Source organism: Dermacentor silvarum, chromosome 3 (genome assembly GCF_013339745.2).
Source record: "Dermacentor silvarum isolate Dsil-2018 chromosome 3, BIME_Dsil_1.4, whole genome shotgun sequence".
In the NCBI taxonomy this organism is placed as follows: Eukaryota; Metazoa; Arthropoda; class Arachnida; order Ixodida; family Ixodidae; genus Dermacentor; species Dermacentor silvarum.
Window position 1 is genome coordinate 86,036,232 of NC_051156.1, and position 22,367 is coordinate 86,058,598.

The 22,367-nt window shown below is 44.7% G+C and overlaps 1 protein-coding gene across 1 annotated transcript in view; it reads right to left on the minus strand.

The window, feature by feature from the left end:
• Positions 1–13,956: 13,956 nt before the first annotated feature.
• LOC119445559 (ubiquitin-protein ligase E3B) overlaps positions 13,957–22,367 on the minus strand; it is a 98,995-nt gene continuing 90,584 nt past the window's right edge. The window contains exon 28 of the mRNA XM_049663403.1: positions 13,957–22,322. Within this exon, the coding sequence (XP_049519360.1) occupies positions 22,131–22,322 (192 nt within the window). The 3' untranslated portion in view covers positions 13,957–22,130. The remainder of the gene's footprint in view (positions 22,323–22,367) is intronic.

A 22,367-nucleotide genomic window follows, 5' to 3' on the forward strand; every position in this document is an offset into this window, starting at 1 on the left:
ATTACGATGGGGGCGAAATGCTAGGACACCCGTATACTTAGATTTAGGTGCACGTTAACGAACCCCAGGTGGCCTAAATTATTCCAGAGCCCTCCACTACTTGGCGTGCCTCATAATCAGATCGTGATTTTGGAACGTGAAATCCCATAATTTATATATCTATTCATACTTTTGTGCTTCGATGCATAAAATGACGTTTTGTTAAGAAAGTGACTGGCACACCGATGCATTTCTCCGCAAAGTTACAGAATTAATATCTCGACACTGGTGTCAGCCTGAGAATTAGTTCTAAGTGGATCCGAACTCCACTGCTAGAATATGTAAATTGCTGCATGGGTCATAAGGTAATTAGCTAAAAACTGAATTGGTTAATTTTGTTAATTAGTCGGTTATGCATTTCAATTTTTTGTGCAAGTAATGTCCGCCTCTTCAAGTAGACGAGCTCATGAACTAAAATTGTGCTATCTGCCACAGGCAACCTTTAAAAATTCTTTTAAGTGTTCGCTGAAACACCTTCTATATAGAATTCACTCAGTAATCGAAATGATGTCAAGCCGGATTCACTCGAAATCAGAATAAATAGAAGTCTAGAAGTCATGCGCGGCAGCGCTTATACTCGGACTCAAAGTACTAAAAAAAACAACAACAAAGAGTGCCGTTTGGCCGGTAAGGCGAATCAGTAGTAGTGATCGCGAAGTAAAGGACAAGCACACGAAGGAAGATTCTTACCGTGTAAATCCATGTAAGGATCGCACTCGTGTAAAGGCCGCACCCCCTACTTGACGGAGGTTTACGGCGGATTTCATACTCATATTTGTAAAAATGATGTCAAATGGTCCGGCCCCTTGAAAGGCCCTTCAAAATCGCGACAGAAAAGTGCGGCCCTTACACGAGTCCATACGTTAGTTATAGTGGCCATATAAATAGTAGTAAAAATTCACCTAAAATCAAAATAGGAAGCATAGTGTAATGCACGGGCCATGTAAACCTGTAAATACCTCACTGGATGACCTCGAGCACTCGCTTTCACGACGCAAGCACTATGAAGAACGCCGGCAGCGGAGGTGAACGGTTCGTGCAGCCGCGCGATTCACCGCAACTCCGAAAATAAGATTCATCATCATTATCTGCGTATTTGTATGCCCACTACAGACGGCCTCTGGCAGTGATTTGCAATGACCTCTGTCTCTTAAATCTGCAACACAAGGGGCGCGGAAAAACAGCCCGGCAAGGAAGACGGCGCGCATTAAGTTAGCAGCCATCCCTGCTCGCCCTTTATCATTGCTCCCACCAATGATTACCAACAATTAGATATGGCACGCGGGCCGCATAAGTGTCAACCGTGCACTGTCATTCACAGCTACAGCAGGGCTAGAGGAGAAGACGCGTGCTCTCCTTCCCATTCGCCTTTGCTTACGTGACCTACAACTAACCTGAATATTGCGCGCGTGGGAAGATAATGCCCATCAAGCCGCCATCCTTTTCGGCTCACTGTTACGGGCTTTTTCCCGCACCCACAGTGTATGGGTCGCTCACTTTTATCATACGGCTTTTGCATGGTATAATACGGAACATCACGGCGACGACAACAGCGAAAATTTGACTGGAGTGTCGATATACTTGTTTCGCCATAAAGCGAGAAATAAATTGTTAGCAAAGGGTATATATATATATATAGGGTGTTTCAGCGAACACTTCAAAATTTATTTAAGGTTCCCTGTGGCAGATAGCCCAATTCTAGTTAATGAGCTGGTCTACCCGAAGAGGCGGACATTACTTGCACAAAAAATTGAAATGCATAATCGACTAATAATAAAAATTGACTAATTAAGTTTTTAACTAATTACCTGATGGCCCATATTGCAATTTACAATTTGTAGCAGTGGAGTTCTCAAGGCGGGTCCACTTGGAATTAATTATCAGGATGACACCAGTTTCGAGATATAAATTCCCGAAGTTTGCGGAGAAATGCATTGGCGTTCCAGTTAATTTTGTGCTTCAATGCATAAAGCGACATTTTGTTAACAAACTAACTAGAACGTCAATGCATTGTTGCTCCGCAAAGTTCGGGAGTTATTATCTCGAACCTGGTGTCATCCCGAGAATTCGTTCCAAGTGGAGCCTCCTTGCGAACTCCACGGCTACAATTTGTAAATTGCAATATGGGCCATCAGTTAATTAGTTAAAAACTTAATTAGTGATTTTTTGTGAATTATTCGAGTATGCATTTCAATTTCTTGCGCAAGTAATGTCCGCCTCTTGGAGTACACCAGCTCATGAACTAGAATTGTGCTATCTGCCACAGGCAACCTTTCAGAATTTTTGAAAGTGTTCGCTGAAACACCCTGTATATATGGGTAGGTTTCGGAAAGCTGCCCCCCCCCCCCCCCCCCCCCCCGGGAACGATGAGAACTTACCGCCTATGCCTACGAGAAGAGTAGGAAATGCGGCTTTGCGGTGTAACCATGATTATAGAATGCAGTTTCAACCCTGCAAGCTCCATTTAAGTAGGATCAGTAGAATCACGATGGTACAAATTTCTCAGGACCACGATCAATATTCGTATAATTCGATGATCGCATGACCCATACAAAGCCACAATCGTAGCCAGAAAGTAAGATAAACTATTCTTGTTCGCTTAGAGTCCTTAGTTACCGTTAAAAAAACTTATTGGTGGCTTTCAACCTTTCTTAATTCTCTCGTTTGTTATCGAGTAGCTTCTTCTGTAATGCATAAAACTTTGTGTGTTCGTTTCTGTAGCTAAGTTGCCAGTGTTCCCTATGTTGCCAGCAGCGGGCATTTTCCAAGTGTGCTGGTTTCCGCCTGAATCATGAAAGACATAATGAAGGGTTCCACGAAAGCTTGTTTGGTCAGACATGGGTTGAAGTGAATCGCGGTCACAGACCAATTACTGATATTCAGTCAACACCAGCTATGATGAATCGGACAGCAGGAAAAATGCCATCTGTTTACCCACCACACTAATTACGTCGTGTGCTGTGTACATAAGCAACAATTAACATTCGCTTGTCGTATACTCAGCGAACAAGGAAGCCGTACGCGGTTCCGAAACGTCGATTCTTCAGACTTGGTCAGTGACCGCGATTCCCTTCAATCACGAAAGACAAAGGTTTCGCGCGCCTATTTTGCAATTTTATGTCGCAGCCGTATGCTGTTAACTGTGAGGCATGTGGCGATCGATAGTTCAGAAATTCGTATACTTTACATTGCGCGGGGCAGGATAGCGTTCCATAAACAGGAAACAATTATGCATTATGCTTAGAGCATTCTTGCGGGAACACGTCTGACCCGAGCGACGGGGAGAGGGCGACACTAGAGATGTTTAGCTTGTCCGGTAATCGGGTAAACGCGGGCGGACCGGGCTTTGGGGCGTTTTGCCGGAACCGTAAACGTGAGATGATGATGATGATGGTTTATTGGCATCCCCTTTGAAACGGGGCGGCGACAAATAGCCTGCTTGATTTAATCAGGTATACTATACATATGATTTATCTATCATTTTTGTATACCTCTCATTATTCATTAAAAAAAAACTTACCTTGTACCGCTACCTATGATTTTAAGAGATCAGGTCGTATCCATCTTTTCCCTGTTTTCTTTCCACCAGTACTCTAATTGTCTCTTGCTTATCTCTACGGCTGATCTGTTGATGGTTCCTACCACTTTAAACCCAAGCGCTTCTGGGAGTTGTACGTTCTCGCTGGGTGGATCCCGTCGCATTCCATTAGGATGTGCTGAGTGGTCTCTGGATCTTTACTGCAGCATACACATGCCTCATCTAGTTTCGAATATGTGCCCCGGTATGCTTTGGTCCTTAGGCAACCCGCTCGAGCCTCAAATAGCAAGGCACTGCCTTTTGTGTTATCGTACAGATTTTCCCTTCTAATTTCTTTCTTCTCATTCTTGTAAATCTCCATTGTCCTTTTTGTTTCCATTCTTTGCATCCAATTCACGGCCTTTATTTCTCTCTTTTTTTCTGATGACTCCTGGTTGTCTATTTACAGTTTCGGTTATCCTGTACTTGGTTGCCAACTTCCTGACCTCTTCCTCAATTCTGTGTCCACGCTTTTCATGTAGAGATACTTGTGCACTTTAGCCGCCCATTTATTTTCATCCTTGTTCCTGAGCCTTTCTTCAAAACTAATTTTGCTCTGTGCTTCTCGGACTTCAAAAGAGGCCCAACTCATGTCACCCTGCACTGCCTCATTTGTGGTATTACCGCACGTGGGCTCCCAAAGCCAACCGGCCTACTGATCTTTGGTTAACTGCCAAACCCGACAAGATATCCGATTTTAAGCATAGAATGGCATTTGCAAATGTTAGCGCTGGCACCATTACTCCTTTTCAAATTCCACGCACCACCTCATACTTATGGCGAATTCCATTAGGAGAACAGGAGCAGGGCGCCGCGCAGTGAGAGCAGGGACACTCGACCCGCCACTGGAATACGGCGTGCATTCGGAGAGCAGGTGGGAGGGGGACGTGTGAGGAGAAATGTACCATGTGACTAAAGCAGTCCCACCATTCTCGGCAGGAGAGCGGCAAAACACGCGTGATCGTCTTGCAATCTGTCGGGCGTAACTGTCACCGTTCGCGGCCACGTACTACATACTTTTGTGCAGCGCCGACGCATCCCACAACGTTTCCGCCTGCGAAGATCATCTGAAACTTCAACTTGAATCTGAAGTTGAGCTCCAGCAGCTTTCGCTGCTGTCACCGTCGAGCGTCTCAAGCACTTTAGCAAGGCGAAGACGCTTTGTTGCCGCTGTCCCCCGCACATCCAACGAGAAGCAAGGCGGACTAGAAATGCCAGGATCTGTCGCTAAATCGCTGCGAAGCTCGCTCGTATCACCGACGTCAAAAACAGCGGTGCCAATACACCAGCTACGCTTGGCTGCCGCCATTGCCACCGCGCGCGCCGGCTGAAGCAAAATAAAAAGAAATGAGGATATGACGGTTTAAGTCACGTGACTTCCTCCGTACTCCGCTTTTCACGCGAGAGCAGTCCGGACCAACGCCTCCTCTAGAAAGATGCCTGCGGCGTCGCTCGCTCACCCATTGTAGCCGTCGCGCCTTGAGTTGCGGTCGGTTGTCGAGCGATGGCGCCAGCATCTACCCTATCTCCGCAGGGTGTTGGGGTGGTGCGGTGCCACGGCGGTAGCGGCGTCGGCGGCCATGCGGTGGTGTGCGCATGCGCGCATGTGTGTTGCAAGCGATCACCGCTACGATCGCTACCTTCTACCTCGAGTGGAAAGGAGGAAAAGGGGAAAGGTAAGGGCAGCAGGTTTTTGGCGCACGCGGCAGGCATCTTTCTAAAGGAGGCGTTGTCCGGACCAACGTTACTAGATTAGCTTCAGTTTGCAAGCTCCGCCCGAGCCGCGCGCGCGAATGTGCCCCTTTTCCGTCTCCTCTCGCGGGGTGGCGCTGCCACCTCTCTCGGCCCTAAAACCGCGTTCGCTTGCCTCTGCTGTCAGCGGCCGCCTGCTCCGAGCGCGTTCCAGTGCGTTTCGTTTGCAACACGTGAATTTGTATTTCCTCCGCGATAAGATAGAAGTAGAGACCTCAGGAATGGTGAATAAATTACCTTAACTAGTCCATACCCTCGCATTGCTCTTCGCATTACCGCAGATGTGCACATCTGCGGTAATGCGAAGAGCAATGCGAGGGTATGGACTGACGTGCTATTCAGCTATAATTGCGCGTTAGACGTTCAGTTAAACTGCTCAACACAAAAATAGCCAATCTCATTTGTTATTTCGGTGTCTCTTAGTGAAGTTGTTTATTTGACGACATAGTTTAAGGCCAGCGATGTCGTTTCCCATCTTTGCGTAAGTTACGAGACTCCGCGTTCATTTCGCGTATTCGTTGCTTGCTCGGGAGTCTGGACCAACGTGTCTGGACGAATGGATGAAAGAGAGCTTGTGTTTTGATTCAACAAAGTAATTTATTACTCTGTAAAATTACAAAAAAATTTTATGCGCCCACTTGGCCATGGATAACGCATTTATCTACAGCAAACGGGCCTTTTTATTTGCCACGGCAGCTTTCACGCTATTCTCAAGGCGGAGATTCATATCCCTAGCGTAGAAGTGCATTCTGGTAACTATAATAAAATTCAGCACCTGACATGTAAAGGCAGCATCATGCTCTACGCATCTAAGACGATCGATGTTCTCCATCTCCAGCTCATCAAGCACGTCCCAAAAGATGTCTGATGTAACTTGATCCCCGCTCAAAGAATGTGAAACTGCGCGGTTCACAACAGCCTTATCGACCCTAGGCACAGCATTTTCCATTTTGAGCTTGTACACAACACTGGCGTCAACAACTTCAAGAGACCAGCCTTGACTTTTCTGGTTTGTTTTTGCCAAATCCACGAGCTCGTTGTAGAGCGACGCGATAGCTCCACACACAGGGGAGTTACTTCCGTCATCGCACAGGCTTGTAACATCGCCATCACCTTGCCTTTTGCGCACCTTAACGGGAGGTGCCCTCCGCAAAGCTGGTTGCTTACGTTTCCGCGCCGGTTTCGACAGGTATGAAGGGCAGTTCGGAAACAAACGGGGAACAGCGTCGTCCTTGAGCGCCCAATTGTCGCGCGGAATGATAACAACGTCCCCGTTTATGTTGTGCACGAACTCCTTCACTAAGTCACTGTCCTCGAAATGGAGATCGCACACAACGCAAGAGCTTGTGAGCTGCTTGTCCAGTCGTGGAATCGCACGCTGCCACACTTGAAGACATGATCCCAGTGAACCATTAATGTACCATAGATGTCCATAGAACATCATGTTTGAGACATTGCACACATCCTATAGATATCTATATTTATCCAAACAACATTACAAAGACGTACCATGGATAATCTAAGTCCCATCCAGATCACGTTGCTCTAATGTTGAAAGGATGTCGCAGCTGGACATAAGTAACCTCTAATAGATGTTCTTTTTGGGGATGCAGGAGGTCCATAGAACATCTAGTGGATATTTCCTGCTGACGCTATACTGAGCTGCATACCTGCGAGTGCCACAGCAGATGTACTATTGAATACAAATGAAATGGGAACAGCAGAGTGTGTGGCAAAAATGTAACTAAAAGCATAGTCTGCGGCGTCGGCCAGCGATCATTTTACACATGCATGTGGTTTCGATGCGGAGTGCAGGGCTGCTTGTCCTAGTGCGTATTACGTCACCTGTATTTTGTTTGAAGCTTGTATTCTCACCCCACCATTGCAGTGCCATTCCTATCTGTGATTACTTTTAAGGTGGCTAGCACTGTTGTTGCACATCCAATGCAATACATTTTTCGTGCTATTCAAATTACGATTAGACACTGTCAGCTTTGATGCTGGTAACAAAAGCAAAGCAATGCACGTTAGCAAGCTGGGTAGCATGCCAGCTATATCACACTACAGATGTAGCGATGGTGCTAGTCACCATAACACTGTACTGCCAGGTGGGTATGGCACTGTCGAGGAGAGATGAGAAAACTTTCGGACAAAATACGGGTGACGTTTATCGCAATAGGGCGAGCAGCGCTGCACTCTTCCTTGAGAACTACATCCCCACGCACGTGCACAACGACTGGCCGACGACATGCACAGTATACCTTTAGTTATGCTTCGGCCACACACTCCGCTGTTCGCATTTAATTTGTCCTCGATGGTACATCTGCTGAGGCACACTAATGGCACAGTTACCCCCATTGTCGGCATGTAGCTGGTGACTTTGCTTGAAATGTTTTGTTAACGTGTAAACGTGTGAATGTAAAAATATAAATTGCAACACTTATTAAGGTGAAAGCCTTAGATGGCTCAATGGTCGAAAAATCCGATGTCCAGCGTTGCAGCACCAAAATTTAATGGCACCAAAATTGGGGATTGAACCTTCGACCTTTGGTGTTAATTAGATCGAAGCGAATTAAAACATAGTTCATTAAGATAGAGTTAATTGAGGCACTCTAACCCACGGCCTTTGTTGGGAGTCAAAACCACTTGGAGAGATGGGCGAATCGGCCACATCTCCAAATTATCTCCAAGTTGGATTCCAATTGACATGGTGAAGGTAGAGTCGAACCCACTACCTTGGGTGTTCATTAGAGCGAAGTTACTTAAGGCAAGTTAATTAGGGCAGAGTTAATTAAGGCACTCGAACACTCTACCTTTGGTGGAAGTCAAACCCACGACTTTTGGTGTTAATTAAGGCAAAGTTAATTAAGATACAATTAAGGCACTCAAACCCTCGACCTTTGGTGGGAGTAGAGCCCGCAACCATTGGTGTTAATTATGACGAAGTTAATTAAGGCACATGTAATTAAGGCACTCGAGCCCACAACTTTGGTAGGAGAAAACAATAGAAGTAATAACGCATGCAAATGAGAATGACAAATAATTTAATTAATGCTTCGTGAGTGCGCAGGCTTCTGCCTTCATCCTCTTCAGTGTTCGCTAAAGTGACTGTCAACTTTTATATATAGTTCTAGCGCTCATCAAAATGCGAAAACTGAGCTAACAAAACCGTAAATCCGCATTTTGATCATTATGCATCATTACAAATCCTGCAATGGATAAATGAAAAATAGTGAGTTCAGTAAGCACTAGGTAAAGCACACCAGTGAAACTCACAATGTCATACCAATGTTACTTTTTTTATTTATACAACTGATAAAGCTTTATTACAAAAATGATCGGCCCCCAGCCACGCACATGTATGAAATTATTCATTACATGTTCTCGCTGTATACAGACAGGTTAAACGCGGATCTAAAAAAAAAAAAACACGTAATCAAAAACAGATTCTTGAAAATTAAACTTCATTAAAACACAAGTAACGAGTAGGCACAAAATGACTAGTAGGCACAGCGCCACAGTTATAATTAAAAAGAATAAAACTGATTACTAAGAGGTAGTATAACATACTAATTAATGACCAAAAGCGCATGGCCTGCTTGCCAGCACTTGCTTCTGGGGCCACCGGATTCAAGATAGAAAGCCAGTACTTTTTAGCTGCATTGAAAAATATATGGTGAAATAAATTCCACGCAAGCAGAATCCAGAGATGGAATGTTCATCTTGATAGGCAACTTGGTCAAGGCAGCTTCTCGGATCACAAAAGTGCCAATAACACAGTGGCGCACCGACGGGGGGGGATTTGGGGGTTGTAACCCCCCCCCCCCCCCCTGAGGCCGAGTTAACCCCCCCCCTTTTGTTTAACCCCTTTTCTTTCCTTGCGCCTTTGAGTACTGCGACTAAGATGTAAGACGCGCAGTCGTCTGCACACTCGCAAACTGGCGCAAAAAGCGCATTTTCTGACAATTTCCCGTGAAGAAATTGAAATTAGTGCTGTTTAGATGGTATCGGCAAACTGTCAACCCCCCCCTGGCAGAGATCCTGGGTGCGCTACTGCAATAACATAATGCTGCCAGAGACTTAGAGATAGGCATTGCAAATGAGAAATATCCCTGACACTTGAAGAGGAACGCAGGAAACCAAGCGATACAAACATGTGCGAAAATTAACCATCAAAACATTGCCTCCAGAGTATTCCCGCAAGCGCTCCGCAAGGCGAACAAACGTACCACAAATAGCAGTCAGAAGCACAGCTCGAAATTTCAGCACACAACTGTACAGTTCTGCCTAGTATACACGTACTTGGGCCATGGTCAACCGCACAAAAGTCGAAAAGACACAAATAAAGCACACGCTGCTCACGCCTGGAACATTGCTGCGCACTTGCATCGAGGCGCGTGTTGCTGAATTGATATCAGTGGCGATGCGAAGTCAGAACTATAGCGAGTTCTATGGTTCAAGCTTCTTTTTTTCTTTATAAATTGTCGTAATACATCAGCAAGTTAAAGGTTACGTATTTTCAACAGTGTACTAATAGATATAACTGAAAAATAAAGCATCTTTGCATGAGAAAGAAAATGACGTAACCGAGACCGAAAGCATAGCGAAAAAATGGCGCTTTTGCGCGCGGTGTCCGGCAGCAACGTTACTAGACCTCCAACAGTGCGAGCAAAGGTCGTGCTAAATTGCAAAATAATTAATTAAATGCTTTTGCTCTCCTAGCTTCCCATTGTTAGGCATTAGAGACAATTTGCTTGTATTTCTGCGGCATAGTGCGTGCATCTACTCATAACGCACTATGTACGATCAATGCACGAGAGCTTTGAATGTGCAAGAGATGTCCAAATCATAAGGACATTCGACGTCCTCTGGATGACCTTTGACTGCCACGTACCAGTCGAACGTACTATAGATGTAAACTGGACGTCGTTAAATGTCTTGGATATTTGGTCTTTTGTGGTACATCCAATGGATATTTGTGGTTCACTGGGCGAAGAATCTCTAGGCGCCCGGAAGAAATGCCGCTTCTCGGCAGATCTTTCAGAATCGTAACCGCTTTTGCAGCCGGTTACGAAACAACGCGGCATGTCGGTTGGTCACGATACAACGCCACTTATAACGTCAGACGACTCGAACGTGAAGAACAAAGCACATGAACAAAGCGCATCACCACAGCACCAACAACAACGGTTCGCGCAACGTGCTTCGACGAGCCGTGAAGCCGGGCCGAGCGTGTGACTAGCGCCACCGCGCGGCGGGAGACGGAAAGGGGACACGCGCCGCCGCGCAGCTTTCAAACTGAAGCTAATCTAGTAACGTTGGTCCGGACTGCTCCCGGCTGCTCTCGGCGCAGCGAAACTGCTCTTGTTCTACCACTGGATGACGGCTCTCCCACTCCTGTTCGACCACTGAAACACGTCGCCTCTGGAACGAGCACTTTCAGCGTGCTTTTGAGTGCTCTTGTTCTCCCAATGGAATTCGCCATTAGTGTGGTCCCACAGTGCTCTGTGTTTCATTATTGCTTCTCTGCTGTTTCATTACTACTTTTCTACTGGTGTAAATTTTCGGCGGCAACACAATTACGCCACTGTCGAACATTTACACCAGCAGCAAAGTAGAATACACTTGGTTACTGCAATATTAGCTGTTTTTTGTCTGTTTGATTTCTGTGCCACCAGGTGGTAGCACCATACAGGCCGCTCACGTTTACGGTTCCGGCAAAACGCCCCAACGCCCAGTCCGCTCGGGCAAGCGAGTTGTGGAGAGGGGCTGCAGGGAGGAATAGGGGAGAGGAGGCTGTCTCTCGCTCGCTCGGCGCACGACTCGCTGGCCGCCCAGCGGTTGACAGACCAGTGGACGAGAATTCATGGCGGCAGACGCAGGCGACCGTTCCGTCAAACGCTGATGTCGTTCCATGAAGTCACAGTGAGCTGGTACCGTTCGGAACTTCAAGGCGGTGTTGCCACGCATCTTTCGTGTTTTCTTTACGACTTTCCTGGCTTACTTGCGTATACTCGCCCGTAAGAGTGGCTGAATTGGCATTGTAGATTTAAAAAAAATTTAGTGTTCCTTAAAAACAACCGTTTTTTTTCTATATCTCCCTACTGTTCGCCAGTGAGCTGCGACTTGGCACCAATGCCCATCAGCTAATATTTCAGATTTTGTCACCACACCACAATGTTTAATATGGTTGAACATAGCAATGATGATTGCAAGTGCCTAGTACTTGCTCGACACACACATGACCATATTTGGTTTAGCACACTAACCCACTAATAAAATAAAAAGCTGCATCTTAATTAAATTGCATGTAGGAGAAGCTTTTCACAGAATCTAGGGAAATGGTCGAAAAATGCTGTAATCTGTTGACTGTCACAGGATTTTTTATTTCTAAATGGAAAGTAATGAGTATGATGATGATAAGCAAGAAACTTCACAGAAAGAATTGCAAGTTTATGAAAGCAAAGATTGCTAACTTTTATTTACAGCTGTACAGCATGAAAGCTTTAAAGCCACAGACATAAACAAACTACACTATAAATCTTTTGGGCCGGCTGATATGTTTGACTTTCAACCCTGCGGGCATTCTCAGTGGCTACATGCATGCAAAGATAGAATGAAAACCAATCTATGCACAAGTGCAGACGGCATAAACAATGCCAAGTGCATTTTACAGCGATCATATGTACAGTTACTTTTATAAAAAGCACTGGCATAAATACTGCTTTATACAACGTCGCAAAGCCAGCAAAAGTTTCTACAATACATATACATTCCTTCATAAGCAAGTCACCTTTTCAATGACACCACTATACACAGGAAAACAAAAAAGCAGTCATACACACTTCGTTATGCATTACACCATGCCCCTAAGAACCTTTGATGCAATTTTGCATATGAAGTATGCAGCGAAAGAAAACAATTATACCAATAGAAAGTGGACATTTATAATACAATGTGAGAGTCATTTTAGTTACATTTGGTAAAAGCATTCTCAAACCTGATGCAGTACACTAGCAGTACAGCCCATTTCGAGTGCATAGGACAAAACTATATTTCTGAATTTCGTGAGTACACAACTACACGTGCAGTGATGTGCTACACAGCACATCAACGTTAATCTAGAAGGGCCACATAAAGCAAGAACCTTTTGAAGCAACAACAAAACTGCGTGCCTGTCACATTAGCTGCATGCACACAATGGAATAAGACACCTGTTGTATGTACACAAATTGCACGTGAACAAAACAGTGGCATCTAGGAACTACAATGCAATAAAGAAAACATCAGCATTCTTATAATTCTGATACGGGAAAGTCCTGACAAATACAAAATATGTAAACACTTGTGTGATGTTTCCTTCCATATCTAGCTCAAACTATCAGTTCCAAGGGCTTTGTGCATTCCTGCCTCCACTAGTAATATGTCATATTAGCTAGCTCAAACTATCAGTTCCAAGGGCTTTGTGCATTCCTGCCTCCACTAGTAATATGTCATATTAGCACCATCATGCAAACATCAACTGAACTGGCCAAGGAAAGGCCAAGGCATCATTTATAGCAAGGTTTGCACAATAACAGGACCACTAAGCATTGCAAGTACATTGCTCGTGGATTCCTTACGGGAGGCAAGAAAATCTCATGCATGATCTGCTGAGCATGAAATCAGGCATGACATTGTTCTATCACTGCCCACGAACCGATGAGCTGTGTGCTAGCAATATTAAGCAGTCCTCACAGTGCATAGATCAGCTGTGGTACAATTTATTGCAAGTGCAACCAATCTTGAAACTGGCATCAGCATTGTTGCCATACTTGGCAAGCGAAGCCTCGCACCACATTGGCTTGTACCAGCCATGACTAGGGTTGTCAATCATCCCAAACTTTGCAGGACTGACCTGGATTTCACTAAACAGTTCTCAAGCTCCAATTTAAGCGTTTTAGGGCAACTGTGTCTCTCAGACTGCAGCCTAGTTGGACAAAAAGCTGCATGTACAGGGTGTTTCAGAAATGTCAGTCGAAGTCAGTTTGAAAATATTTTTTAACCTGATGAGTCAGATGATCAATCGTAATGTGAGGCTTGAAGCCCATCATCCTAAGATCTTATAACTGCCAGCACACTTGAAAAACGCCGATGCTATTAATTTCTACAGGATATATATACCGCGACAGTGCTAAACCCAATAATGATATTCTGAATTGCTTCACCAGCATTTCTGCTGGTGTCAGCAAGCCAATTCTGTACAGGCATGTCTGCAATTCCGCGATGCTGCATTCACACTACATGCAGCAGCCTGTTACACCTCATAACATGACGCAAAGACTAATTTTCCTTTTGCTATATTGGTGCACACCGCTTCACCTTTTTAAATATTCTCAATTGTGATGGTTTGTTCAGTTGTTTGTCGAATGCACATAGAATTCATAACATGACTTGTAGACATGCTCAACATGCTGGCAATCTCCCTGGGCATGTCTTACATAAAAGATGCATCTGAAAGGCAGCAGGCAGCAAAAGAAAGTGTAGGCACAAAAGCAAGGAACGCAAAAATAAGATACCTTTTTTTTTTTTTTTTGCAACCACTCCCGTACATTGACTTCGAAGGGCAAGGAATTGGTAGCTCTAGCCATTACAAAAATGTATTGTCACATACACAGATATAAATCAAACCATGAGAACCAGTGGCACCGCTAAATGGAGACATGGGTTTCTTGTGCATGTGGCCTGCTTACCGTACAACAAATAGCTTTGGTCGTGCAACATGGCCTCATATTTTTACCAAGACTGTCACTCATTATGCAATGCCATCTGTAGCTGTAGAGTGCACTGAGGCCAGGAAAATGTCTTCTCGGCCGAGAGGGCGCTGCTTGTAAAAGAGCTCATGTGTGGCTTTCTGCCCATTTTCTTTGCTAGTTTATCTACATCAACATCTATCATACTACAACACACTGTAATGTTGTACAACACACAAGTGCTGTAGTGACCTTTCCACAATTACACGGGTGTCTTCGAAAATGTTGAGTGCTTCCAGCAAGACAGTGGACACAAATATTAAAGACATCTGCGAGTGAAGGACGAAGGTATGAACCTTTGAAATGATACTGTTTAGAAAATCGCATGCATGTATTACTCCTGCTACTGATTACTGTCCTTTTCTTAAGCTGGCTACTGATACAGAAAGGATGAAAGGAGGTAACATTGCTCCGCACTGCGTCTTCACAGGAGTAATTAGCACTTTCAAAGAAAGCACCCATGCGCTTGGCTGAAAAAGCTTACTAGAAGATAATCGCACTATGTTTAATAAAAAATGCAAGTATATGCCACTGGGAAGAGGTTCTCAGCTGACTCAGGTACTATGCATTCAAAATGGATTGAAGCAGACAGTACTCTATTAAGCATCAATGCTAGGTGAATAGCTTTGCCTTTTGCAGTAGCCTTGTCAAAGGTGATTAACTGGTCACAGTGCTTGCAATGCGTTGATGGCAGAGCTGCGCAAACGGTAATTTTTGAAAATGAATTAAATGTTAGTGATAGGTTGTCTCCAAATCCATGCCTCCCAGTGATGGCTCCATCTCAGCGCAAAACCCAATCTCGAAGGCTGTGCTTTTGCTGGCAGCATGTGCCGGAAGTGATTTCAGGAGCTGGAAACACGTCAATTCCCCCATGTTCTAGACACCACATATACTAGTGCAAGTGAAAGGGAACCAAACATTGAACACAAGCATTTTTTTTATAAATCTTGAATATAAATCGAAGCTCATATCCTAGTATTTAGAATGTTAGCAAGGCTCTGCCATTAAAATGCAGAACATGAAGCATAGCACTGAGGCTGCATAGCAACAAACGCATAAGTACTTTGATAACATAAGGAGGCCTCCTGGAAGCATATGGGGTCATGCATTATCTGGATGAAGTTTACCAAGACAGTCTCATGAGCTGGTCAGCACCAATGCTTGCCGCAGAGACTAAATAGGAAACACGCGTCTGCAGCAACAGCGAAGCAACAAGCACAGATTTCTTTTCTTTCTGGTTAGAATAGCTGATTTGATTGATTCATGTAGTTTAACGTCTCAAGACAACACTGGGGATAAGAAAGGCACCGTAGCGAAGGGCTCCAGATTGATTTTGACCACTTGAGGTTCTTTAATGTGCACATAAATCCAAGCACATGGGTGTTTTTGCATTTCGCCCCCACTGAAACACAGCCTGCGTGGCCGGGATTTCAACCTGTGAACTTAACCTCAGCAGCACAATGCCATAGCCAATGCAGTGGGTTGTTGGTAGGAATAGTTGTGACAGTTAGTGCCACTCTTATGTCATACATCAACTAATGCTGTGCACAACTCCAATTTATTGCAGACAGACCACACAGGTGCACTGCCCGTGAATAGCACCAAATGAGGCCCGCTGCCAAATGTGTATCATCAAAATTTAAGTGTTAATTATCTAGCAGCGTACTAGTCAGAAATGTCTACAGTAATGCAGAATACTCTATTACGTGAAAATAAAACAAAATGCCCATGTCTCTCATCCCAGCTAGGGTGATGAGTTATGGCATTTTGTTTTGTTTTCAAATTTCAACCTACACACTTGATGTGAAGTATTCCAACAGTACTAAAAAATATTCAAATTTGCACACAGTGATTATTCCACTTGGGGACTGACTCAAATGGGGCAATACTTTATTTGTTAATAGGTTTTGAATAAATGAATGCCCCTAATTAACAGGCTATTGCAGCACTTCTACAGTTGGCATAACAAACACTGGAAAACAGTGTACTTAGGTGAAACTTGTGAAGATGTTTTACGCTGCACATGTAGGCATACAAATATTTTCCCTCACACACTGGTGACCAAGTATTGCTATGACTCGTGTGACGATCAACAGTTAGGCACCCACACCCCTGAAGGGGCCATGAAGCAAGGCTCGTCCACTGTTTCCTGCACCCCAACATTCTGCCCCATTTCTTGTCACGTCTGTTATACCAAGTTACTTCTGTTGCATTGCTGAAAAAGGGAAACCAGCACAGGACGGCTTTCTCTCTATGAGGACATCAGAGTGCTCGCAAAAACGATAATAAAGGCATGTGACTATGCACGACTGGTTCGACTATGCTGTCAGTAGTTGTGCTTGACAAATAATACTTTAGTGCAGCATTATTGCTGTACCATGATTCTGTGGGTCAGCTGACTGAAGTGCAGGGCAGCAATACAACAGACTAGGGCCGGTTATGATGATCGTAGAGCAACCATACTATGCCGCTGCATTTTAATGATGCAACGAGGAGAGGGAAAGCCTCGGGAATAGAAAAGCGTCAGTCCTGAATAAACGCGCCTTGGGGACCCTTTTAAACACTGTTAACAAGTCACGTGCTTTGCCTGCAAAAAGCCACGCTGCACATGATCATGAACACCTGTGACCAATGCAGATATATTTCAGTTGTGCTTTTTCTTGTGATCTATGACACTCTGCGATATACAAGAAACAAGGATGCAACATGTATGCACTGTGACTTCACAGTTCTCACTGTCTGTACTGTCACTGCTATGGCCAACTACACTTGCCTAGAATGTGCTACACGATCAGAGCGTATCTCAAGATTTGCCCCTGCAGAGCATGGGTGTGGGTCATGACAGGCCAGATTTCAAAACAGTTCGCGGGAAAAAAAAAAAAAATTGGCTCGTGTATTCTCATCGCTAACATGAGTTTTAGCCATACATTCAAAGCACTAAGTCAGCACACTGTGCACTATTCACAGTACAGTTAAACCTCGATATAACGAAGTCGATAAAATAGACAATTTGCTTGCCTATATCGAAATTTTGTTATATTGAAATTATATTTTTTATGCAAATAAGTACAGTCGCTGATAAATTTTTCTAACGCGGAAAGGGGCTGCAAAATTCTCCAAAATATTGGGCGATTGAAACAAGCAAATTTGAATGAGAAAACAGTTTATCATGTTGAATTTGGGACTCGGCGATGAATGACACAGTTTCATGCCACGTTGACATTCTCTTCACATTGGCGGTACGAACTAAACGAAGCCAGCCACAGTTTCGCGTTCACACCTCCCCCGCGGCTCACAGTGTCGCCCGCACTGGGACGACGCTATCATGAAAAGCGCCGGCAGTGGGGAGCGAATGCTTCATCTTCCTGTCGCTTCAATGGGTCTCCGAAACTGAAGATTAAGCAACCGCCAATACTAAATGCATGGGAAGACAGCCTACATGATGCCATTCCATCTCGGCACACCCACTCTTTGCAAACGCGGCAGATTACCTCTAAAGCAGGGTGTGTGGCTGCGGATGCGCTCGGCCGCACTTACAGCCATGTGCAGCCACGGCCCAGACGCACGCCACATATCGATACGTGCTCCAACTTACCCCCCGTCCCCTGCGCGCACTTGGTCGCGTTGCCGCAAGCTTGCTCCCCTCCCACTCTTTCCCTTTGCTCACGCGGGAAGGCGGAACTCGTGAAGCCACCATCTTTCTTGTCTCACCCTCGCAAGCTTTCATCATCATCAGCCTATATATTTGTGTCCACTGCAGGACGAAGGCCTCTCCCTGTGATCTCTAATTACCCCTGACTTGTGCTAGCTGATTCCATCTTGCACCTGCAAATTTCCTAACTTCATCACCCCACCTAGTTTTTTGCCGTCCTCGACTATGCTTCCCTTCTCTTGGTACCCATTCTGCAACTCTAATGGTCCACCGGTTATCTATCCTACGCATTACGTGGCTTGCCCAGCTCCATTTTTTCTGCTTAATGTCAACTAGAATATCGGCTATCCCCGTTTGTTCTCTGATCCACACCGCTCTCTTCCTGTCTCTTAATGTTAGGCCTAACATTTTTCATTCCATCGCTCTTTGTGCGGTCTTTAACTTGTTCTCGAGCTTCTTTGTTAACCTCCAAGTTTCTGCCCCATATATTAGCACTGGTAGAATGCAATGATTGTACGCTTTCACTCGCACCTAAAGCACACAGTGCGCGGGACGAGATAGGATCTTATTGCACTTGGACCTTATATGGAACATGATGTGGCTACAGTTGGGCGGTCACTCTAGTCGCGTGGCGGGCAATTTGAGAGGTGCGTTTGCAAGCAGCCACTTGTAACTGAATCATTTGACCATCTACGTCCACGGAAGTTTCCATTTACTGTTTCAGTATTCCTTTGCGGCCGCAGTGAAATTTAGTTATATTGAAATTGCGTATTAACACACTTCATTATATTGAGGTTCTATGGACAAGAGGTTACGAAAAGTTAAATACTTCATTATACCGAGAATTTCATTAAATTGAAGTTCGTAATATCGAGGTTTAACTGTACTAACACAGTAGGAACACAGTAAGTGATAAAAGAATTTTACATAAGCCACAGAAATTGCGCCAATAAAACAACACAAAATGTGCGCTTTCGTGAACTTGGCTGCATAGTTCTTAAATGACAGCAGCAGTGAATACGCACACACTGCTGTCGTGTTATGCAATGTTTTGCTCCGACATCTGCGCTTATTTATTGATGTGCACTGTTTTGATTATTATCTTCATCTAACATCGAGCGCAACCTTATTTTCTCTCACAGTAAGTTGCTTTTATCCAACAGTGCTTCGACAGCACATAGATGCTGTTGAAATCCAGCAGCCAGCAGCCGAATCAGAGTAACAAAAAAAAGTTGCACTTTCGCCTAAAAGTTGAAGCATCGATTGCGATAGAAAATTATTAGACAGCTATACGAAGTAAGGATACTAGCTTTATCAGCCATATAAACGTGTAAACATTTGCTTCCTAAGTACATTAACAAGAATGGTGCTACGTGTGCGCAGGCAAACTGACTTAAACTGAGTGAGAGGCATGAACACCTCTCACTCGATGACCGCGGATACTCGCTCTCAAAATACTGGCATGAGGACGAGCGGAAGCAGCAGCGAGCGAATTGCCCTTCGTGCTGCCTCTGGCTTGAACGCAAACTAAGCGGCGAGAACACAGCACACACGAAGCTATCAGCCCTTGGTGTGCTTAAGCTCTGTACCCACTGCAGATCGCTTCCAAAATAGAGCCCGAGTGGCCGTGCTCAGCCGCGCCATGCGCCGCCGCCGCTGGAGTCAAACGTCCTCCCCACCTCCCAGTGCCTTGCACACAATGAAACCATGGCATGCTTCCTCCCTGCTTCCCTTCCTTGCGCACGCTAGATTAAGCCACCATCCTTGGCTCACCCTGGCACGCTTTCGCTCGTACCCACAGCATACACAGCGTGGCTGTAATGTTATTGCACTTGGACTTTATACGGAACATCACGACGACGCCGATGGCGGAAATACACCAGGGGTGTCCATATAATTGCTCTCGAAATAAAATAATCTCGAAGGCTATGCTGTTGCGGGCTGCATGCGTTGGAAGCAAGTGCAGAGCCAGAAACACGTCGTGGCCGATATGTTTAGGAAGTCACCTATTATGAGCAATCCTGGCTAATTGGTCATTATATAAAAAGATAAGACATAAAAGCACAAGAAATGGGCACATTTGTGGTGTTAAGGAACGAATTAGGAAAAAATTCAGGTGCTATTTCTAGTGGTAAATGTGAGAGATATGCAATAGCATCACGTCGCACATCTTTGAGGACGTGGATTTATGATTTAAACTGCATTCACCACATTTCAAAGTGTTCTTTAGGCGCTCACTCGACACACGTCATGCCTATTCAAGGAGTGAAGTGCAACTGACGATAGTCCAGACAGACCAACATGAGCTGCATTATATATAATAAAGCCAACAGGCAATGAAGCCAAGAAAAGCGTAGGAGTCATTGGGTGTGGTTGAAAGTGAAACGCATAAAAAAATGAAAAGGGAAATGAAAGTGGACGAAAAGATAACTTGTTGCCTCTGATGACGAGTGAACAACCTTAGCATTACACAAGCAATGCAGTACCAATTGCATAATGCAAAGGTCGTGGGTTCGATCCCCACCAGCAACAAGTTAACTTTTCGACATCCACTTTCATTTCCCTTATGTTCTTTATTTTCCAAATTTTAATTTCAACCATAGCTAATTACCGCTATGCTTCCCTTGGCTTCATTGCCTGCTGGCTTTATATGGTCGTGATTAACAAAAAATCGAGCCCCTCTGTTTCCCTTCTCATTTATGTATATATATAATTTATATATACCTCAACCACGTGACCGGTTTCCTACACTTCACATGCACTTTTCTCCACTTTGACACTCCTAATGCTAACACACTAAGCAAAAAGAAAAAGCCTCGCTGGCAGTGTAATAATCACTTGTTCAGCTATGCCTGATCCCACATTGCTCACTTCTAAGGGGCCAGGAACATACATGCATGCACTAAAAAAAAAAAGAAGAAAATACAAAAGAAAAAGACACTGGAAATATTTAAAGTACAGAAGTGAAATTACATTATATAAAACCTTGTGCTTTTTTTTTAACAATTCTGGCATGCCTTTCAACATGTGTTAACTATATTGTTTTCCGACCATTGCACACTGCTCTTCCAGACTCTAAACCAGTCTGGCTAAAGTCAAGACTACACATCATTCCTCACAGTTAAAATCGACAACAAAGCGCAGAACTTGTCAATGCACAGAAACTCATAGCAATGCTATTCCGCGACAATTGGTGCAGTCTAAGTCAACAGCGGTGTACTTCGAGTAGGAGGCTAACGACAGTTGTGAGTAAGAAAAAATGAAGCCGGGGCGGAGAGGATGTGACGTGGTCTACCAGAGAAGAATGCGGTTCGCACTCTACTGCATCTGTGCAACCAATATCAAATGACAGACGAAACCTATTCACTCTATAACTTTCGACACTTCTTAACAGCAGAGATACCTGGCTCATTATTGAATATTAAAGACTACACTCATTTCCTCTATGTAAAATGATGAAGGCTGGGAGAATCCATTCCTTCCTCAAATTTGATGCGATGAGTATGGCATCTCTGCTGCTCCAACCCTGGCAACCATGAGCTAAAGTATGACAACTTTGGTTTATGAAAGAAAGAAATGTGACAAACATGTATCAAGAGTAAATGAATAGCATCCATGAGCATGTGAGTACAAAGTCAGGTTCGTTCAACTCAATGATCAAATGACCGAATAGGCGAGATTGAAAGAAAGGTAAAATATGCAAGAGATTCTGAAGAAGCAGAAGAGCAAGACACGCCGAGAATAAGAAAAAAACTTGCTTGGCCTGCCCTTTCCCGCCACTGTCAGCCACCGATGGGGTTAAAAAAATGAAAGGAAGACACTGAACAAAAGAAAAATGTTTATCACACTTCAATGCAGGCTAAACAATAAAATGCACATCTCGTGTTTTCGAAGGCCCGAAATAAAAACAGCTTCAGGCACAACAGCAGCCAGAACAGCATGCAAGAGTCTGCTGGACTCCAAGGCAGTTAGCCTCGTTAAAAATTAGAGCAAGCTGCCAAAGCATTCTGGTGGACCAGCAGACGAGGAAGACTAGCTGTGCCCTCCTAGCACCCAAAACGAAACTGGTTTCGTTCACACCAAAGGGCAGGTCATGCTGGTGCACCTTTGGAAGAGTCAAAACGGAGCACATTTTGTAAGAGCATGCTGAAGGCTAACAGTACGCCCTTTAAACACCCAAAAGGGAGCATACATGGTCGACATCATAAGACGTGTGGGGTGCTGCTCCCTTCAAGCACCCGGAATAAACAGACCTGGCGGACGTCGTGCAGCGTGCGACAAAAAATGGGAGAAAGATGGGGGGCGGGCTGAGCGGCCCTCAGGAGAGCTCGAACCCCGTGTTGCTCGTGATGGCGTAGCGAAGCTTGTCTCGAAGCGTGCTCTTGCGCTGATAGTTGGGCAGCTTGAGCAGGTTGAAACAGGTCGACGAAGTAGGAAGGCGGTTGACGGGGTCCTTCTTGCGTATGGTGAAGAAGCCTCGGATGACGCTCCCGATGGTATCTCCCGTGTCCTGCAGAGGGCACCACAAAATGCAAGGCTGAGATATAACAGTCAG